This window comes from Oncorhynchus keta, chromosome 14 (assembly GCF_023373465.1).
Source record: "Oncorhynchus keta strain PuntledgeMale-10-30-2019 chromosome 14, Oket_V2, whole genome shotgun sequence".
NCBI lineage: Eukaryota > Metazoa > Chordata > Actinopteri > Salmoniformes > Salmonidae > Oncorhynchus > Oncorhynchus keta.
Window position 1 is genome coordinate 51,788,537 of NC_068434.1, and position 22,198 is coordinate 51,810,734.

At 41.3% G+C, this 22,198-nt stretch overlaps 1 protein-coding gene across 2 annotated transcripts in view; it reads left to right on the plus strand.

The window, feature by feature from the left end:
• Positions 1-3,013: 3,013 nt before the first annotated feature.
• Positions 3,014-22,198, plus strand: part of adam9 (ADAM metallopeptidase domain 9) — a 77,894-nt gene continuing 58,709 nt past the window's right edge. The window contains exons 1-3 of one of the 2 annotated variants that reach the window (XM_035786420.2): positions 3,014-3,670; positions 13,607-13,710; positions 17,473-17,531. In XM_035786420.2, coding sequence (XP_035642313.1) covers positions 3,586-3,670; positions 13,607-13,710; positions 17,473-17,531 — 248 coding nt within the window. In that variant the 5' untranslated portion in view covers positions 3,014-3,585. The remainder of the gene's footprint in view (positions 3,671-13,606; positions 13,711-17,472; positions 17,532-22,198) is intronic. The other variant, XM_035786419.2, reaches the window with a different exon arrangement.

Sequence of the window (22,198 nt, forward strand, 5' to 3'; positions counted from 1 at the left end):
CGCCCATAAATGAGAAAAAATTGAGATATAATTTTTAGGCCATATCGCCCAACCCTAATTTTCATCTGCTTGCTAGGTTATGTGGTTGTGTTTTATTGTCCACAGCAGAAGGATTATCCAGGTTGGTTTATATCTCATTGTAAACAAGCTTTTTTAAACAGAAATTTGCATCCTGCAGCACTAATTCCCAGACAATCTGGACCCTCTCTTCCTAAAATTATCTGCCGCTATTGTTGCAACCCCTATTACTAGTCTGTCAACCTCTTTTTCGTATCGTCTGAGATTCCTGAAGATTGGAAAGCGGCTGCGGTCATCCCCCTCTTCAAAGGGGGTGACACTCTAGACCCAAACTGTTACAGACCTATATCCATCCTGCCCTGCCCTTCTAAAATCTTCGAAAGCAAAGTGAACAAACAGATCACTGACCATTTCAAATCCCACCGTACCTTCTCCGCTATGCAATCTGGTTTCTGAGCTGGTCACGGGTGTGCCTCAGCCACACCCAAGGTCCTAAATGATATCATAACCTCCATTGATAAAAGACAGTACTGTGCAGCAGTCTTCATTGGCCTGGAAAAGGCTTTCGACTCTGTCAATCACTGTATTCTAATCGGCAGACTCAACAGCCTTGGTTTCTCAAATGATGGCCTCACCTGGTTCACCAACTACTTCTCAGATAGAGTTCAGTGTGTCAAATTGGAGGGCCTGTTGTCTGGACCTCTGGCAGTCTCTATGGGGGTGCCACAGGGTTCAATTCTCGGGCCAACTGTCTTCTCTGTATATATCAATGATGTCGCTCTTGCTGCTGGTGATTCTTTGATCCACCTCTACGCAGACGACACCATTCTGTATACATCTGGCCCTTCTTTGGACACTGTGTTAACAAATCTCCAAATGAGCTTCAACGTCATACAACACTCCTTCCATGGCCTCCAACTGCTCTTAAATGCTAGTAAAACTAAATGCATGCTTTTCAACTGCTCGCTGCCCGCACCCTCCCACCCGACTACTTCACTACTCTGGACGGTTCTGACTTAGAATATGTGGACAACTCTAAATACCAAGGTGTCTGGCTAGACTGGAAACTCTCCTTCCAGAATAGGCTTCCTATTTCGAAACACTCATGCTGCCAAACATACCCTTGTAAAACTGACTATCCTACTGATCCTTGACTTCGGCGATGTCAATTTACTCAGCAAATTGCATGCAGTCTAACACAGTGCCATCCATTTTGTCACCAAAGCCCCATATACTACTCACCACTGAGACCTGTATGCTCTCGTTGGCTGGTCCTCGCTACATATTCGTCGCCAAACCCACTGGCTCCAGGTCATCTATAAGTCCTTGCTAGGTAAAGCTCTGCCTTATCTCAGCTCACTGGTCACCATAGCAACACCTACCCGTAACACACGCTCCAGTAGGTATATTTTGCTGGTCATCCCCAAAGCCAACACCTCTTTTGGCCGCATTTCTTTCCAGGTCTCTGCTGCCAATGACGGGAACGAATTGCAAAAATCACTGAAGTTGGAGAATTAGATCTCCCTCCCTCACTTTAAGCGTCAGCTGTCAGAGCAGCTTACCGATCGCTGCAGCTGAACACAGCCCATCTATAAATAGCCCATCCAACCAGCTATCTTCCTCATCCTCATATTTGTTTTTGTTTTTCTGCTCTTTTGCTACCCAGTATTTCTACCTGTACATCCTCATCTGCATATATATCACTCCAGTGTAAATTGCTAAATTGTAATTACTTTGCCACTATTGGTCTATTTATTGCCTTACCTCCTTACTTCATTTGCATACACTGTATACAGATTTTTCTATTGTGTTATTGACTGTACGCTTGTTTGTCCCATGTGTAACCCTGTGTTGTTTTTGTTGCACTGCTTTGCTTTATCTTGGCCAGGTCGCAGTTGTAAATGAGAACTTGTTCTCAACTGGCCTACCTGGTTAAATAAAGATGAAATAAAACATTAAAAAATCACTTGACTAAAGAATGGAAGATTCCTAAAAAATATTGTATCAGTAACAAGGTAAAGGAAGTTTCATTTAAAATGTTACATAAAATGTATCCTGTGAAACCTGTTAGGAAAGAGTCAAGCTGAATTTTGATACTGTGTGATTTCTATATTTTATAGTAGAATTTTTGGATCGATATACACAACTTATACAACATATACAATTTAATTGTTTTGGTATGATTTATTTCAGAAATTCTGATATTGATAAAGGATGTATATTTATTTAAACTGCTAATAATAATGGGTATATTTCATATTCACAAATGTAAATGGTCTGATTCACTTTGTAAATTAGTTTAAACAATATGGGACTAGTTTAAATAAAATGAAAAACAAGGCAATCAACCTGTAGTATTATTCATTAATATGATTTGTTTGTGTAGGATTCCTGGCAATGTGACAAATGTTATGTATGCGTTTTTGCATGTGACTATTCCTCTTTTGTTTTGTTGATGTTTGTTAATAAATAAAGACAAAAAAGGAGGCAGAGAAGGACGTCACGAGTTAACGTTGCCACAAGTCATAATTATGGCTAAACTCCGCCCATTTCTACAAATGATCTCCTTAAAATCAGATTTTAAACCTCACCAAACAGTACATTTCTGTAGCCAATTATGACTTTGTGGTTGTGTTATCTAGTGGAAACCGGCAGGAGAATCACAAAATGTCTCTGACATCTGCTCTGCTCAGCCATTGGCTGAGTTCAAGGGACAAGGAATAAAGAACTGGTCCTACTAAACACGTAGATATTTCTGTGGTAGGCATCCCTGTTCCTTGAGTGTCGCAGGTATTGCAGTTTTCTTCCAACTAAGCAACGCACCAGACAAACTGGGCTTATTGATCAGTTCTCTAATTGCCTAAATTCAACACACATGGTTTTTCAGGATGGTTATATCAAAACGATCAAGTGCCAGCGACACTCCAGGAGGATCACTGTTACCTAAACCTTTAATAGTAGTTATAGTATGCACGTAGGAGTGCATAATTTAGTGCATGCAACTGTCACAGGCGAGCTATGTTATTTTGGTTGGTACGCGCCTAGGGAGTTCCACTAGATAACACAGCCACAAAGTCAAATTGTATATCGTAAAATTTCAAGGAAAAACAAAAATACTTTTTGGTCTTCATTTGAGATCAGCGTTATGGGTTATAAAATGGGAGGGATATGACTTCCTGGCAGCAAGTGACGACCGCACTACAAAGTCTGACGCATCAACACGCATGCGCTGTTTTATCCATTCTATTCGGGTTTACTGGATATGACATTAGGACTCATTTGATCGAAAACTAAACTCATTTAAAAAGATTAGTAAATCTGCATTATTGTTCACTATTATAGTCACTGATCATGCGATCCTGCTAGATCTATCATCTGAAAAGAGCCAAAGCCAGCAGCGGTAAAGCAGTTGCTTGTTGGTGAGCTAGCAATAGTTGTTACGATATGGCAAGGTAATTGTCTAAAGGATTTTTACAGAATGTGGAGAAGGCACTTCGTAATTGCTTGGAAGGCAACGCCTGGATAAGAAGATCCCTACTTCGATATTTTGTTGACAATTAGATAAACATGGGTATGCCATTATTGTCCCATCCGTGCTTTAAAGCAATTTGTGTCATCGCTTTACTCAATGGGCTTGGCGACTGCAACGAGGGTGAGTGATCGTTACATTATAAGCGAGTAACGGCTACAACATAGCCCGAGCGGCTTTGCTTCTCGGATATTCTAGGTTTCCAGTCGATGGCACAGTCACAAAGTCCAAATTGTCTATCGTAAAAAATATTATATAAAATGTTGCTTTTGGGTCATAATTTTAAGAGGGGTAATAGTCGTTGTTTATTACTTTGTTAATGTGGTAACGACCACTATTATGTCGCAAGAGGGATTCCAGAATTTGGCTAACTATATGAGAAGGGTGCAACTGCAGCCCGCTATTAGGGGCGTTCCTGCATCTGTTGGGACCCCTCTTTATACTAATATTGGTAACTTGTATGACACCAGTACATGGACGCTCCACTACAGTAGATGACGCTAATGCACCATAATGTTGGATGCCAACCGCTGGTACACAGCAGGTGGGGAGCGAGGGTAACATTGTGTGCTAGTACTGCTAGCTAGCTCACGTGTCGCTAACAAATGGTGTGGCCCGTGCGTCCTGTATACCTGCGTAGCTAGCGGTAAGCGGGGGAGACACCGTAAGCTAGCACACAGTGTCGCTCCTGCCCCCTGCCTGCTGTACTAGCGAGAGGCAGGGGGCGACCGGAAGAGGGTGACCTTCGTCTCCGCCTTTCGGGCACTGTTTTCCAGTTGTCCTGTGAAGGCGGGAGCGAAAGACGCTGTCTATCGGTATCGCTCCCACTCGCTAGCAAAGAGGACTCCGTTACACGTCAGGCGGTGGTGAATGTTTTTTTTTTTTACTTCCCTTTTGATCCACATTCAAAAGTGTCACACAAGCATGAAGATGTTGCGCACGAGGCGGGGAGTTTATGAAGGAACCAATGGGATGCGCGAGGGGGTGTTCCTGCAGATTCATAAATGCCCACATGCAGGAGCACCCCGAATTGCGGGCTGCAGTTGCACACAATTGAACTACATCACTGCACGTGCTTTGAATGTTTTCTCAATCCAGACAGATACACGGCCCACTCTAGTAATGGAAGTAGTTGGCTCAGTCTAGTAAATAGAAGTGCTAACTCCGCTACCATGAGCTTTCTACTTCCTAGACGTCATTATTTGACCAGTGTGTTGGTTACAACATGAGCGTGAGCAACAATAGTGGAATTGGTGTTTCACCTTTAAAAGAAAAGTCCTGAATTAGTTGAATCAAGTTATTTTAAACTACACTGCTGTTTTATATTAGTAACACCTTAATTAACCACCAAGGCCTTATGAGTATTGCCATGTGTCATTGGTACAATTATAGTAGCCCAAGGCTATCAAAAGTTTTGAAACCTCATAAACCCAATCATCGCTCATGGGTATTCAACTGGGGGTATGCAAAAAATATTTTATTTGAATGTTTTTATGAATATCGCTAGCAATAACAGAAAAAAAAAACATTTTGAATTGCATACATACAGTAGAAAACAGGATGATCTTATTTCTAATAATGTCAACTTTATTTATCAACTCTTAATATTTACCAAATTAGCTTCATTAGAGCCAATTACTCACTGGAGTATCTGACATAGGCTTTGAAAAAGCACCTGCGAATAGGCTACCAGTGTGGCAAGTGCTGCTGGCTGCTGGTAAGCTTTCTTGACTTGGACATACATTTTTGGCAACACATGGGTAACCTTTGTTTAAACGGCTGCTCTCAGTGAAAATGTGTTTTGAGTTAGTCTATTAGTTAGAAAGATATGTTAGTTTACACTTCCAATTCCAATTATGGGAGAAGTCAAAATAAACTGTCTACCGGTGTTATAGTAGTAAACTGCATGTAGTTCAACTTGTAATATAACTACACTTTGCAGTAGCTTGGTGTTAGTTGAACTAAATTCAAATCTTGCAATGGTTTTCAGTAGTTAATACATGTTATGTTGTGGTGTAGCTAAATACTGGAACTGCATGCTATTTGTTTTGATAAAATAAGATCTGGGTGAGTAGGCAATTTCCTTTTTATTTTTTGGCTTCAGACCTGCCCATGTTTGTGTTTTAATAGGCTTAATTACACATTCTGTTAACACCTGACACCAGAGTGATCTATTAATGCAATTTATAGTCTATTTAATTTATTTTAGATTTTGATATGATAATTTATCAGAAAGTAGTTTGGATGTAGTGAACAACCTTTTCAAAGAAACTAAGTAAACTATATATAGTGTAGCGTATCTTCCAGTGTAAAGTAATTGGTAGCTTGGTTAACTATGTATATATTTTTTTAGAGCTGCTTCTCCAACTGTCTACCATATATATATATATATATTTTTTTTAAAATGTTAGTTACTTCTCCTTGCCATTGTCATACACCTGTATAGACAAGACTTCATGTTTTTGCTGAAGTGTGATACAGTCCCTGAGTTGCCGGTTTGCCTGGGAGGGGGTCCCTTGACAAGAAAAGGTTGAAGACCCCTGATATAGCTAACAAACTCCCACAAGTGAACATTTTCAACAGGTATCTTGGTCAGGTGTGATATTAGTCCACTTTCAATAATCTGTAGGCTACTGTCAGCACTTAGGCCTATATTACCAAGCTTGCTATGTTGGACTGGACAGGGTTGTGTACACACTTAACCATCTTACCACCTTTTGTAAGGACTTACATCTAGCTAGCATATCCAACCCACTTGCTTACAGCTGCACTAGGGTTGAACAAGCCTCCTGTTTAGATTAACACACCGTGGAAATGGTGCGAGATATGGGTCGTAAAACATACCTCTATCCAGGGTTGAGAAATGGCGTTGAAATGTCCCATTAACTCAACTGTTACACAGAGAAGATTGAAAGACTGTAAAAAAAAATGTACTTCCCTCTTTGTTAGGGCTGGGTGATTTATATTGAATTACTTAGATTCATTAGAATTTGTTTTTTCACGGTATTCCAAATGCCTGTGTCGTAAGAATCAAGAGTGTTATTGTTTTATTTTTTTCACTCATGATCAATCAATCAAATTTTATTTATATAGCCCTTCGTACATCAGCTGATATCTCAAAGTGCTGTACAGAAACCCAGCCTAAAACCCCAAACAGCAAGCAATGCAGGTGTAGAAGCACGATGTCTTATCTCCTTCGCTCATTCTGTGCTGTGTGTACCTTCCCATTTACAGGAGATATCTGTATATTAGGATGAGATGCATATGTCTCCGGCCTAACAATGGGAATTGTTGTCCCTAAGGCAGGCGACAAGCTTAGGTCTAAAATAAACCCATATAAATGCATTGGGATTGTTTTGGAAAGATTTTAGGGAGAGTGAAACCTCTCGCTTTGCCTCTTCCTCTCTGTTTACATGCACACACCAAGCCCTTGCCACTCACAACAACAATGATGAGAGGAATTCTTCCTCTCTGACAAGCTGTTTCAACTTGCTATTTGAGGTTTGGTCTAACAGAATCGGTCATATGAACACTGAAGCACATTGAGACATTATTTTACTGTAAAATAGAAGTTAACCTTTCTAACGATACCTTTTTATGTCACACAACTCATTGTGTGCAGAGCATACTACTAAAACGAGAGTATCTATGAACCTTGATTCTGGAAAATGAATGCTCAGCTTGTTGAGCACAGCATTGCGGTACTAAGTACTGTTAGGAGCATCAGGGTTGGAGTAACGGATTACCAAAGAATGGTAACTATGTTACCAGTAAAAAATATTGTAATAAGATTACAAATACTTTTGAAAAACTAGAGGATTACTTTTAAATTCTGTTTTCTCAATGACATTCAAATCAGCATTGAAAAAAGGCGCAAGTTTAAGTTTGTTCCACCTGAGCAAGTCTTACCACAAGTCAGAGACCACTATGATGACGCACCAAATGGGTTTGATGGATTGCGGGAAAATAACAGTTATAGGCTTTATTAGGCCACAGTCCAAGCTATGTCTTCCAAAGTTGCGACTGCTGTCGGCATCCAAAGATTATCCAACTTCAATAAACTCTGAGGTAAGGATGACTGCAATGGTGTAGTCTACGGCGATACTGATATCACTTAATATTGATATCTACATAGCGCATTGATGTGAATCACTCTGCTGCTCTCTCATTTAGCTATTTGCGCCTTATGGATTGTGGTTGTTGTGGATGGCTGTTCACAAATCTAAATGTGTATTTGAACCCAATAATGGGTTGAATTCAAGAAGTTTAAGCTGCCTATCAATCATTGTTTTTGAAAACAGTGGACAGCCAGTGAAAAATGTGCTCTTGCAACAGCTGCATAGTGCAGATCCAAGCCTACGGAATAAAGGTGGGGCTTTCATTGCTCAATCCAATTCATACTTAAATCCATGCTGGTTCTATATACACACACACACTGCTGGTCAAAAGTTTTAAATCCTTGTGTTCTTTATTTTTACTATTTTCTACATTGTAGAATGATAGTGAAGCCATAACTATGAAATAACAGTGTGCAAAGGGTGACTCCTTTGAAGAATTTCAAATATAATATATATTTTGATTTGGTTAACACTTTATTTTTTTTGGTTACTACATGATTCCGTATGTGTTTGTCATAGTTTTGATGTCTTCACTATTGTTATACAATGTATAAAATAGTAAAAATAAAGAAACAATTGAATGACTGGTACTGTAAATATATTGTGATTTGCCCGTAAATTGGAAGAAATGTTGAGGATTTTCAGGCCATATCTCCCAACCCTACTTTTCATCCTCATGCTAAGTAACAGATTCCACAGCAGTCATTTTGTAATGGCACTAGAACAGGGGTATTTAACCGGGGGCTAGGGGACTACAAGAAAATGTGTGTATGTTTTTTTTAATGAATATTGCTAGCAACAACTCAATTAAAACATTTTGAATTCCATACCTACAGTAGAAAATGGAATATCTTCTCTGCAATAATGTTGAGAAAATTACTCACTGCAGTATCTGATATAGGCTTTGAAAAAGCACCTGCGAATAGGCTACCAGTGTGGCAAGTGCTGCTGGTATGCTTTCTTGACTTGGACATACATTTTTGCAAACACATGGCTAACCTTTGTTTAAACTGCTTCAGACCTGCATAATTGTCACTTGAAACCGTTTGTGTTTTAATAGGCTTAATTACACTATTTTAACATCTTATTCCAGTGTGATCTGTTATTGCAATTTATAGTCTTTTTGATATTTCACGTTTAGATTTAAGAATTTATCACAAAACAGTTTAATGTAGTGAACTACTTTAAAAAAAAGAGTATATTTTCTTAATTGTAGCTTAACTTCTTCCAGTGTGAAGTAATTGGTAGCTTGTTAAACTATATTTTTACAGTAGCTTCCCCAACACTTCCCCAAATCTATTCATTTTAATATGTTGATTACTTCTCCTTGCTATTATCATTCACCTGATGATAAAAGATGTGGAATTTTTATTTTTTTTGACTAATGTATGATTGTGGTTGCTGGTTTGCCAGGGAGAGGGGGTCCCTGGGCAAGAAAATGTTTAAGACCCCCGCACTAAAACATATTGGGTTGATCTACAAAGTATAGTCAGCCAATCAGGCTCCGTGCGGACTACATCTGTGGAAATGTCAAAATAAAATTGATTTGATTGGCTGACTATCCTTTTGTTGTTCAACGCTATGTTCTAGTGCCATTCCAAAAATGGCTGCTGTGGATTCTGCTACTTAGCATGATGACAAAGTGCTCGTTTTTCCAGAAAACTGCCGTCGTTCAATCTTTGGGGGATAATGGGACAATTCAGGTATGTTTTCTGAGCCATGTCTAGTGCCAGCTCCGCAGTGTCTTAATCTAAACAGGAGGCCTGTCTGAACCTAGTGCAGCTGTAAGCAAATAGATCGGATCTTCTGTCTAGCCTACATCCGTCTCAATATTATATTCCGTCTCAATATTATCTGTCTCCGTTATCTGTCTACCATAAATGTGCCAATTTCATTTGTTGCAGACTTAATGCCACTTTTGCTTCAAAGCCAGACACGACTATGCCCATTGAGACGTGTTCCAAATGGCCCTGTATTCCCTATGTAATGTGCTACTTTTGACCAGGGTCCAGAGGGCTCTGGTCAAAAGTATTGTACTTTAAAGGGAGTGGGATGCCATTTGGGTCCGCATCCTCAACAGGAAGTGGTGGTGGGTCATGGGAGTGTTCAGCTATTACTTTTAGGAAACACTGACGCAGGAAAAACTATCAATAAAATCAGATAATATCATTGGATGGACAGATGGCATGGGCACTGGAGTGAGCAGGGACTGGAGGTGTGTAGGGACAGTGTTTGTGATGATATAGAGAGCTAATTGGCCTACCATACAGTTGTTAATTTCCTAGATGCAGGGAATTCATTTATAGCTTGACGACTCACACTTTATTCTTCCGCTGCTCTGTCGTTCGCTACATACTTTAGTCTTACAGGCTGACTACATTGCGCGCGTCGCTTTGCAAAATCAATTTAGAAATCTATATCATTAAATTTTTGCTTTGCACCCACACTGCTCGTGCTCGCCAACCAGCGTCTGCATTGCCATGGGCTAAAATAGAATCAGTTCTACTTCTTACGCAGATCGCTCTGCAAGTCCTGCCTCTCCCATCTCCTCATTGGTTTTTAGAAGCAGGTACCCACGTCCCATCTCATTGGTTATAGTCACGTGGGTGACTGAAAGAGGAATGAGGTCAGTGGCGGTAATGCACCTAATTTATGGAAGATGCCAATCGCAATATCAAGTCAAGAGTCAAGGCCTGGAAATCAAATCAAATGTTATTTGTCACATACACATGGTTAGCAGATGTTAATGCGAGTGTAGTGAAATGCTTGTGCTTCTAGTTCCGACAATGCAGTAATAACCAACAAGTAATCTAACTAACAATTCCAAAACTATTGTCTTATACACAGTGTAAGGGGATAAAGAATATGTACATAAAGATATATGAATGAGTGATGGTACAGAGCAGCATAGGCAAGATACAGTAGATGGTATCGAGTACAGTATATACATATGAGATGAGTATGGAAACAAAGTGGCATAGTTAAAGTGGCTAGTGATACATGTATTACATAAGGATGCAGTCGATGATATAGAGTACAGAAGGAAGAGAGATGACGAGAAATGATTTGGTTGGCCGTTTTTTGTGTGGATTAATTGTCGGAGTAGAGGACCTTGTGCATTTCAGGTAAAATAACAACTCAATGTTTATATCCCAGGACAAATTAGCTAGCAACAGCAAGCTAGCTAAAATGGACAAATTAGCTAGCATGTGCAAATTAACTAGCTAAATTGCCATAAATGTTTAATGCTTTTCGATCGGTCCCCAAATGAATATAATTGGTTGAGTTTGTTTTGATATTTTAAGCTGCGTGTCATGATCACGTTTGGTGTGGGGGGACAAAATAAATTTATGGACGATGGCGCACACGCGCAGCCGGTTTGGGTTCTGTGTTAGACTGCCATCATTGAAGTTGTATGTGGTGACGAGGGGTGATGTATATAAAAAAAAAAGTAATCAGCGATTGGATTGTCTAACCAATCAGAGTATGAAAGCCAATGACAAATTTTCAAACCATTGCTTTACCCACGTGTTCTGGCCTAACCCATTAGTTTCTGAACCAACCAGATGGCCCCAACGTGTTCACATTTGAAGGGTCGGAGGTACCTAGATCAATACTCATTGTGGAGAAGAAACTAACGTTCATGGGTGTGGCGTAGAGTTTGGCTGTAGCCAGGCAAATTAATTTAATGGTGAAGGTCCCCTTTCTGTGACAAATAAACCAAGCCTAGTGGCATATTGTGGTTATGTAAGTGTGTGTTGAGCAGGGACAAAGGCCTTACTGTATGTTACATCGACCTTGGTTGGTTTTTTTTTTTTGTGTGTCCAAGATGCAACCATAGTAGACCAGTCTGGGCAACTTGATCGTTTCAAAACCTGTAAGGATGTTGAGTAATTGAGATGTAGATTGTTCAAAATCCAGCACAGATGTACACTCCAACAGGATGTGACAAGGTTGCCATTTTTACTCGTCAACACAGACCTCACCATCCCCTCCAACCCACTGAGGTATAAAGAACTGGAGATTGTTTTCAACGTAGTCTACTCTCGATTGCGTATGCCGATTCAGGGGCCGGCTATATCAGGGTTGCATATAAACAACTTCACATGCACTAGCACTCAATGCGCACAGGGAGCAGCGTGAACAGTGATAACATTCCGTTGTCCAAAAACATGGCAGACATTGGCTTTCTATTTAATTTAACTAGTCAAGCCAGTTAACTTTCTTTATTTACATTGATGACCAAACCCTCCCCTAACCTGGACGACGCTGGGCCTATGGGACTCCCGATCACTGCTGGTTGTGACACAGCCTGGGGCTGATTATCAAATGTTAATATCTTCGGCTGTGAGTGATGGGGAATAAATCTAGTCATCACCTTTCTGCACAAAATATACATAAGAAAGTTTATCTGACTTCCCTATATGCCATCTTAATATAAATTATCTATGGAAATTGTTTTTCTAGACTGGGCGTCAGTTAAAGTGCAGTACCGACGCAAGACTGTAGGAGCAGTCAAAACCGTGATTCTAGACCAGAACCGTGGCCCGTTGCTTCAACACACGAAGCAACGAGGTGACACTCCATGGAAAGTGTGACAGGCGGAGTTTCACTACACAGTTACATCTCCACACACCCATTGGCCTTTACTAGACAAAAGAACCAAAGAGACAGTGATGTTATTGTTGACCAGGCTCATCATATTCCTGTCTGCTGTTCACACACAACCCACTGTCTTTTATGTTGTCATATAACCTGGAGAGTTTGGAAAACAGCATCTCGGCCTAACATTAACTAATAGGATATGTCAGATAATAGTCCCTATTTCATGTTTGTAGGCCCTATGCACATATTTGTTATCCACCAGTGTTTTTGTAAACTGAGCAACATGTCCTAGGGGCTCAGCTGCTTATGTATGAGTCACTGTTTAATTACAAACATCTTTCCCCGTCAGTGAGTTTAGCCTTTCCTTGAACGGAGTGTTTGGACTCTACTGTACATCATGTAGCCCTGTGGGATTGTGTGGCATTTTCCTTCCATTTAGCCTTTCAGGAAACACCAATGACCCCCACAAGCCAGGTGACAGAATAAACAAAAGAATGCCTATTTTCTTGCTAATCTCTACAACAGAAATTATTTGGCCACTGTTTGAAGAGATTGTAATTGTTTGTTGTCCATCTCTCACAAAGTGTGTCTCCGTGTAGGATTGCTCTCATCCCGAACTAAGATGACGATCTACCAATATTTTCCCAAAACCAGACATGGTACATCTTCGTACTATATAATCTGTTGTTTTTCGACTCAAAGAATAATTAATCAATTTGCTAGATGTTAAGTTTGAGCAAATATTTATAGTACTATTTGTTCTACGACTAGGCCACCCCACAAGGCAGCTCAGGTGAGAAGAAGTAAAAGAGTCAGTTGTCCTTTTGTGTTTGGGAAGGACACTCACACAGGAGGGGCCAGGCTGTGAGCCAGCGCAGTGTTGGCAACCAGGCCCAAACGTATGCTTGACGTCGGGCAGCCGGAGAGACTGTGTGGGGTTAGCATCATCAGCACTTCTATCTCATATCTTCAGAGAGCAGTTTTCCTGACTGTGAGGGGGATGGAAGATGCCTGTATTTTTCCCTGCTCTTTGCCCTGATCTCAAGCCTCCAGTGAAACAGTGGTCTCTCCCTCTCACTCACATAGCCTCAGTAGGTCACGTAGCAGTTGAATGAAAATAAATGATTTGCTATAAACATGACCATATACAGTAGCGTAGACTGAAAAATATTTCTCACATTGGCAATGTAGTGGTATATCTAAGGTATCACTGCTTTGATACCACACTACTCTTTGACTACTGTTATGGTCCTCTGAAATGACTAACTGTCTGTTGATGATCTATTGCAATACTATGCACAATATAACAGTCATAATGGTGTTATTCCTCTTGTAGGGTCAGCATCGCATCAGACCTCGCAGTTCTCCTCATATGAAGTCACCATACCCAAGCGCTTTGGGAAGCAGAAGAGAGACATGGATAGTTCAGATTCTAACCAGGTAAACCACGGCAATACATTACAGAGAGAAAGCATTGTTGCTGCTGTTCAGTCCTTGCTGTCAGCGTTTATCAGTGTGTGTGGTGCTGATAGTGAGTTAGTTTCCTCCTGACTTCCCTCCCTGTGTTGGGATCCCTGTCTCTCCCTCTCCTCTCCAGCTCTCTAACAACTCTGGCAGGAAATGTCAGCGTGGTAATATTTCTAGGTAGCCCGCTGCCACTTCCTATTCACTCTGACCTCTGAAAACTCTGCATAAGAAAGAACTCTACAGTATTTGTACTGTGAAAAGCCATCCTCCACATTTTGTTTGTAGATTGTCTGTGATGTCACATCTTCGAGAATTCTGGGAGTCGCCGGTTTTATGTTCTAGACTCTCAAGACAGTAGATGAACCAGAGTTTTTACTATGGTTGTGTATTCTTAGCTGCTTTTCCTTCCTGGATAGCGTGTTGGAGCATGTTGCCTTCCAAACAGACAGCCCCCCTTCCCCCCCTTTCGTAGTGACTTTGAGGAGTGGGTGAAATGTGAGAATTCCGTATGAAGGAGTGTGAAAGTTGAGGGTGTGTTCAGACAAAAGAGCTCTGTCATATCTTTGCGCTTGCAATGGACTTTGAATCGCCGATCCTACTAAGTGAAAAATCTCTGCCCTTGAGCAAGGCACTTAACCCTAGTTCCTCAATCCTAGTTCCTCCTGTAAGTCACTCTTAAAAATGACTCAAATGTAGTGTATGTGCACCCTTACATAAGTGACTGGAGTTTATTCATTTGCATGGTTTGGATGGTCTAGCCTCTAGCGGTCGGCATGGGTTCGAACCTGGCCTACTGCCTTGTGACACATTCTCTCTCTACCCTCTCTGTCATCTTGTCTATCTCTTCCCACTCCCTAAAATATGGTGAATTTGCTAACTCAAGGCATTGCAGTCATAAACCCTGGGTGGTTGAAGATGAGAGGGTGAATATCTGTTTTTGGCAGTGGTGTGTGGATGGATGGATGGGTGTTGGCCTCAGTTATCCTGGGACTAGAAGGCACTGGGGTGGGGAGGGGGTACGTGCTCGACAGTGCTAGGGGAATGTCAGTCAGCCTCAAAATGGCTGAAGGAATGGAATTGACAGCATCTAGAACACCAGTCCAGAGCACCTCTAGCCTATCCCAAAACTTATCCCTCCAGCCGTGCTGTGGATTTTTCACAGGAACCATCTGTGAGAAACAGATGCCTACACACTATGGGGGGGTAGGAGGAGTCTAAAAAAGCACCAACACCTGTGGTTAGCCTCCACCTCATGTCACACCTGCTATATGGCACAAACAAACAAGGGCTTTTTTTCTCCTGTTTTCTCGAGTTTTTAAAAAAATGTATATTTATTTTTTTTTTTAACCTGGCGAGTCAGTTAAGAACATTTTTCCAAGTAAATACAAGGCCAGTGAATCAAGTTGACAGCTGCAGACCTGGCCCTGTCTTTATTGGTCCCCTACACCCAACCTAGGGCTGGGCAGTATACTGTATTTTACTATATACTGGTATTTATGCACAGACCGATTTGGGTTTTTACTTCACCTTCTATAACGGTATTTGAATGTTTGGTTTGTTAAATGTGATACGCTGTGTCTAACGTCCATGGTTAGTTTACTCCACTACTTGAGTCCTCTCTCTCTCACACACACACACACACACACACACACACACACACACACACACACACACACATTTGTTGTTGCTTGACCACGAGACACATTATTTCATTCTGCATGGTCAATGCAACAATGTCGATGACGATATAAATCCATAAGCATTCTATAATTACAATATTAGATTGTGTTTCTAACTCCTGCAAACAACAAGTTTGTATTTTCTTAGCAAGTTAAGCTAAATCATGTTAGCCACTAATGCTAATCGCCAGTTAGCTAACTAGCTAATAAAAGTACTGTGTCAGAGCAAACGTAACTAGCTAATACAGCCTGATACCAGTACTGGTGGAGGCTTAAATCAGCATGTTGTTTGTGCAACAGTATCTTCTAAATCAAAGAGGAATAGGCGAAGCATGAATATGTTGGCTATGTAAATAAAGATTTAATTTGGCCAAATATCTATAGGGTCCCCTAGGAAACACTGAACATCACTTTGGATCCTACCCTATCACAATAACTCGTCCATGGTATTTTCATTTGTTGTCATGTCAAACAACACTAATCAAAGTGCCCACCATTATTTATATTTTAACTATAGAATTAAAATAAACATTCTATTTCCATGATTACATAAGTTCACCCAAGTGTTTTCATCTAAATCGCAATTGCAACATTTGGTTAAAACTAAGGCCTAGTATTTTTACCCATATCGTGGCAGTGTGGAAATGTTTCCAAGTGAGTGCAGAAATGGATGTAAATGCAGGAAATTATTTTAGGTTGAAGTTGAATTGAACAGTATAAAACAATCCGAATGGAGAAAGACCCATTTGAAATCATTTAGAATGTGTTGCCACTGTAGGGTCACGCACTACTCATAAAGCAAATTTAGAGCTTTTATTAATCAAAAACATAAAACACCATCATATTTGAAAAATACCATACTATATTTCGGCCTTATCTCCCTGCCCTACCCCAACCTCATCATCTACCTCTGTCAACAAGGAAAGATATGTTTTTGTCACTAATTCTCTCACTCACTCACTCACTCACTCACTCACTCACTCACTCACTCACTCACTCACTCACTCACTCACTCACTCACTCAGACAAGCACACACGCTTGCTGACTGGCATCAGCAGAACTAAACTAACTAATCTGCCTCCAGTTACAACTGGTCTTCCTCTCTGCAGCCTCCTAATGTCATGATTAAAAGGTCAGAGACTAGTGGCACAATTACACAGTTCAACCATCTGTCATGCCTCTGAGGCTGCTTCCCAAATGACACCCTATTCCCTATATAGTACACTACTTTTTACCGGAGTCATATGGGTCCTGGTCTAAAGTAGTGCACTATGTAGGGAATGAGGAAGGGGTGCCATTTGGGACGCAGCCTCTGTAAACCCTGATGAAGGTCTATTGACCAAAACACTGTTTCAAAAAAACAAGAACTATTAAATTGTTGGTGGAGCATTCAAGATGACCAGTGTTTACTGTTTTCAGCCTTCAAATGCATCTCAAGGGTTTGCGCCTCGATGAAAGTGATTAATCTGTAACCAAGAGACGATTCTGATTCACTGGAATAACTGTGTCAAAATTAGTCTCTTCACAGGGTTTCACAACACACAGTGCCTCTGAGGCACTGTCAATGTCCTTTTAGGCTAGACAGCATTTAACCTATTAAGAAATTCTGACTCCAGACCGAGGGCACTGACTGGCTGCCTACTATTTTCTCAGCTTCAATGACAGCATCTTGAAGACATCTACAAATAGCTTTGGTCTTGCTTTTATTTGGTTTGCCTTGATTGGTGAGTCATATAGCCCATGTTTATACATCAACAGGCATCCAAGTACTACTTGCTTGCTTTCATTCCTCTGGGGTCTGTTGGTTACACACCGAAGTACTGGGTTCATTCACTAGGAACCAATTGAAAGCAAACTGCCTGAAACAGGGAGGTACTAACTAGCGTTTTCGATAAGAAATGCTTGTTTTTGTTGCAGCGTGTTTCTCATTGCAAAATGTTTTGCTACTGTGTGCACTAATGAATGCACCCAATGACTGTGTTACCCTGCCACTCCGCTTTGTTTGTCCATCCAAATCTAGCATTGAAATGACTCCAGTTGTCTTTGCTTTTACAGGTGTCCTATATCATCAGTGCCATGGGAAAAGAGCACGTTGTTGTCCTGGAGAAGAATGAGTACGTATTGCCCTCCCATGTTCTCCTTTGTCTTCTCTTGTAGATAGTCTGGATACCGCCTAAGCCTGTCATACCTTCATACCGACCTTGCTCCATAACGGGATATTCGTTAATACCGGCACTGAACACAAGGGGCGCTATTTTCAAACCCCACTGATCCTCTAATCCAAAGCTTAGCAATGCTAACAAGTACACATCCAATGGAGAATGTTAACTAACTACTAACAAGCACTTTGCATACATTTTATCCATCCTCTGACCCAAGTATTTGCAGGACAGATATCCCAGATCATTAAGTTATACAAGTAAATAAAACATGTTACACACAGTTTGCATCATGTACAAAACAAATACATTGCTCAAAAAAATAAAGGGAACACTAAAATAACACATCCTAGATCTGAATTAATGAAATATTCTTATTAAATCATTTTTTTCTTTACATAGTTGAATGTGCTGACAACAAAATCACACAAATTATCAATGGAAATCAAATTTATCAACCCATGGAGGTCTGGATTTGGAGTCACACTCAAAATTAAAGTGGAAAACCACACTACAGGCTGATCCAACTTTGATGTAATGTCCTTAAAACAAGTCCAAATGAGGCTCAGTAGTGTGTGTGGCCTCCACGTGCCTGTATGACCTCCCTACAACGCCTGGGCATGCTCCTGATGAGGTGGCGGATGGTCTCCTGAGGGATCTCCTCCCAGACCTGGACTTAAGCATCCGCCAACTCCTGGACAGTCTGTGGTGCAACGTGGCGTTGGTGGATGGAGCGAGACATGATGTCCCAGATGTGCTCAATTGGATTCAGGTCTGGGTAACGGGCGGGCCAGTCCATAGCATCAATGCCTTCCTCTTGCAGGAACTGCTGACACACTCCAGTCACATGAGGTCTAGCATTGTCTTGCATTAGGAGGAACCCAGGGCCAACCGCACCAGCATATGGTCTCACAAGGGGTCTGAGGATCTCATCTCGGTACCTAATGGCAGTCAGGCTACCTCTGGCGAACACATGGAGGGTTGTGCGGCCCCCCAAAGAAAAGCAACCCCACACCATGACTGACCCACCGCCAAACCGGTCATGCTGGAGGATGTTGCAGGCAGCAGGACGTTCTCCCTTGCGTCTCCAGACTGTCACATCTGTCACGTGCTCAGTGTGAACCTGCTTTCATCTGTGAAGAGCACAGGGCGCCAGTGGCGAATTTGCCAATCTTGGTTTTCTCTGGCAAATGCCAAACGTCCTGCACGGTGTTGGGCTGTAAGCACAACCCCCACCTGTGAACGTCGTTGCCCTCCTACGGCCGGCCTCCTCCACGTCTCCTGATGTACTGGCCTGGTCTCCTGGTAGCGCCTCCATGCTCTGGACGCTACGCTCACAGACACAGCAAACCTTCTTGCCGCAGTTCGCATTGATGTGCCATCCTGGATGAGCTGCACAACCTGAGCTACTTGTCTGGGTTTTAGACTCCGTTTCATGCTACCACTAGAGTGAAAACACCGCCAGCATTCAAAAGTGACCAAAACATCAGCCAGGAAGCATAGGACCTGAGAAGTGGTCTGTAGTCACCACCTGCAGAACCACTCCTTTATTGTGGGTGTCTTGCTAATTGCCTATAATTTAAGTGTTCCCTTTATGTTTTTGAGCAGTATATTAGACAGCAAGGCTCTTGATCCAGGATGGGATTCTTTACTGTTACCAAAATAAGCTTGATTTTGGAAGAAGCTAACCACTTAGCTAGATCGCGATCTGGCTACTAAATTAACAAACCAAATGCACAACTGTAGAGCAGTTAGCACATTTTTGACAGTTAACCTAATAGGTATAAGATATCTAGCTGGCAAACGTTTAGTTGTGAATTCCATATTCTAACTATCACCTGGTGAGTGCTGCACAACAGTGAGTGACTCACAAGGCTCCGATCTCGTCGTTATGTGCTTGTTAACAAACACCACGTGACTGGGAGTACCAATGATTTTTCGTTATGAAGCTTATGTGACAGGTGAAATGAAGAACGCAATCAACTTTATCTCCTAACATATTGCACAAATTGACTGCAGGTATTTACTTAAAGTATCTACAAATATTGCAATTTATTTTTTAAAAATACCTTCCCGTGGCTATTTCCAAATATCCCGGTATACAAGCCTACTTGTCGAAATTGTGGATCTAATTTAAAGTGATTAAATGTAATGGTGTTCCTTAAGTATCTTTAACAACAGTCATGCTGATGATTATTGACAGGGTTTTAGTATAGCAGTATCACACACTGAATTCAAATCTACCTCTAGCCCCTAATCCCCTGCATGTAGGATTTGTTGGAAAATGAACCGAATTTGGCAGACGATATTCTGGTCAGAGGCACTCGGCCACTGTTCTGTTGTGTTTCTCTCATAGTTAGTATTAGCAATATTTAAACTCAACCTAGCTTATTTAGAAGTCAAGGTGCAGTAATGACAGACAGAGTACAAGGGCCTACGCGTTGGCAACTCGGCCTGCAGCCCATTAGACCTTTTGAAGGGAATGGTTTATGAAGAAATTCAATATACACCGCAGCATTTCTGTTCAATCTATAAAAGTTTCGGAGCAGCCCCCAAATTAATTAGTGTTAGGCTGGTCTGTGGCTAGGTCCATTATGCCATGTTATCCTGCACACTGCGTGGCTAAGAGGCACAGTGCTCTACTACCAGTCTGTTAAAGCTACAGTGATGCTTTCCTCACAGTGATATCGGAATCCAAAGGTACACTTGTAGTTTGTCTTTTGCAGAGCTGCCCCCACGGCAAACTTGAGGGTTTTCTGAAATTGTGCACTTTGACAGAGAAATGCAGAGTTGACAATTTTCCAGTTGTTAACACTACTCGCTTAGGAGACTAAGTTTGTCAGCTCAAATGTTGTCAGCCAAGGACATGGCCAGAAGTTACAGATGCAGTTAAATGATAGTTCTGTTCTTATAGGCTCTGTTGTTAATAAAAAAAAATACCCTGCCAAAGAGCGTATGCTAATTGTCTGCTATTGCGAGGTGGGAGGTGTGACAATATTTGACGTGTGTCCTTAAAAACGAGCGCAAAAGGCGAACACATGGAGGGCTGTGCGAATGTAGAGCCACAAAAAACAGGTCTTAACAGTAACGCAGTTGATAATGACATGGATTTTGAGCGAGGAAGTGCAGCCTATCCAACCATGATGCACAGTTCCCATGGAAGGAGAGCTGTGCCTTTTGGGCCTGTGAATTCCATATTGATAAACATTACGCTGCTCTTGATAGTATCACAGATCTTCAATAAGCTTACGTATTGGCCTCACAGCCTTCATCAGAGCTGGATAAAGGCCGAAACGTAAGCTTATTAAAGATCAGAGATACTATCAAGAGCAGTGTGCAGTTTCCTTTTTCCTTCATCTTGTTCAACCAAAAAAAAAAAGATTGCTCAGATGTGCGAGTGCCTTTTTGAATATTGATAAACGATTGCTTTCCCCCCATTTTTGTTTATATTGATTTAAAAACCAATCACAGCCTACCCTCCCCTTAATCAAGGCTGGTTTAGCAGCATCACATAGGTGCGTCTTTTTATCCTGGTCATCAGCCAAAAGTAGCCTATGAATAAATGGTTTTTAAAGGGTCTACTGAGCGTGCATTGAAATATTTTTGTTTTTTTCCCCCAAATTTGTTTTCATTATTCTCATGCATTACTGTACCTGCATTTTGCTTGTACCTGTGTTTTGCTTGTTCTTCTCTTGTTTTCAAAGAGTGCCCTTCGTCCCATTACCAAAGACTCGTTCCTGGCTGCTCCAAAGTACTCTATCCTAATACATTGCCATATCAACGGCAGATATACAGTACCAGTCAAAAGTTGGGACACACTTACTCATTCAGGGATTTTTCTTTATTTCTACATTGTAGAATCATAGTGAAGACATCCAAACTATGAAATGACACATATGGAATCATGTAGTAACCAAAAAAGTGTTAAAACAAATCAAAATATATTTGAGATTCTTCAGTAGCCACCCTTTGTCTTGCCAAGAGTGCTCAAAGCTGTCATTTTCTCAACCAGCTTCACCTGGAATGCTTTTCCAACAGTCTTGAAGGAGTTCCCATATGCTGAGCACTTGTTGGCTGCTTTTATTTTACTCTGCAGTCAAGCTCATTCCAACCCATCTCAATTGGGTTGAGGTCTGGTGATTGTGGAGGCCAGGTCATCTGATGCAACACTCCACTCTCCTTGGTCAAATAGCCCTTACACAGTCTAGAGGTGTGTTTTGGGTCATTGTCCGGTTGAAAAACAAATTATAGTCCCACTAAACGCAAACCAGATGGGATGGCATATCGCTGCAGAATGCTGTGGTAGCCATGCTTGTTAAGTGTGCCTTGAATTCTAAATAAATCACTGACGATGTCACCAGCAAGCACTATCACACCACCACCTCCATGCTTCACGGTGGGAACCACACATGAACTCATGTATGATGTCGATGTGGTAGTCTTACCTTACTATTACTAATGCAACAACACATCATCAGTGGGGTAAAACTAACCTGTCTCACTACTGGCAGGACCGTCTCACGACTTTTGTGTTCCCCTAAGAAGTGCTCCAAGGGAAGGGGTTCCCCTTTACGGTCATTGGATCCCTCTTCCCACTTATTCCCCTCCAGCCCAGAGAGGAC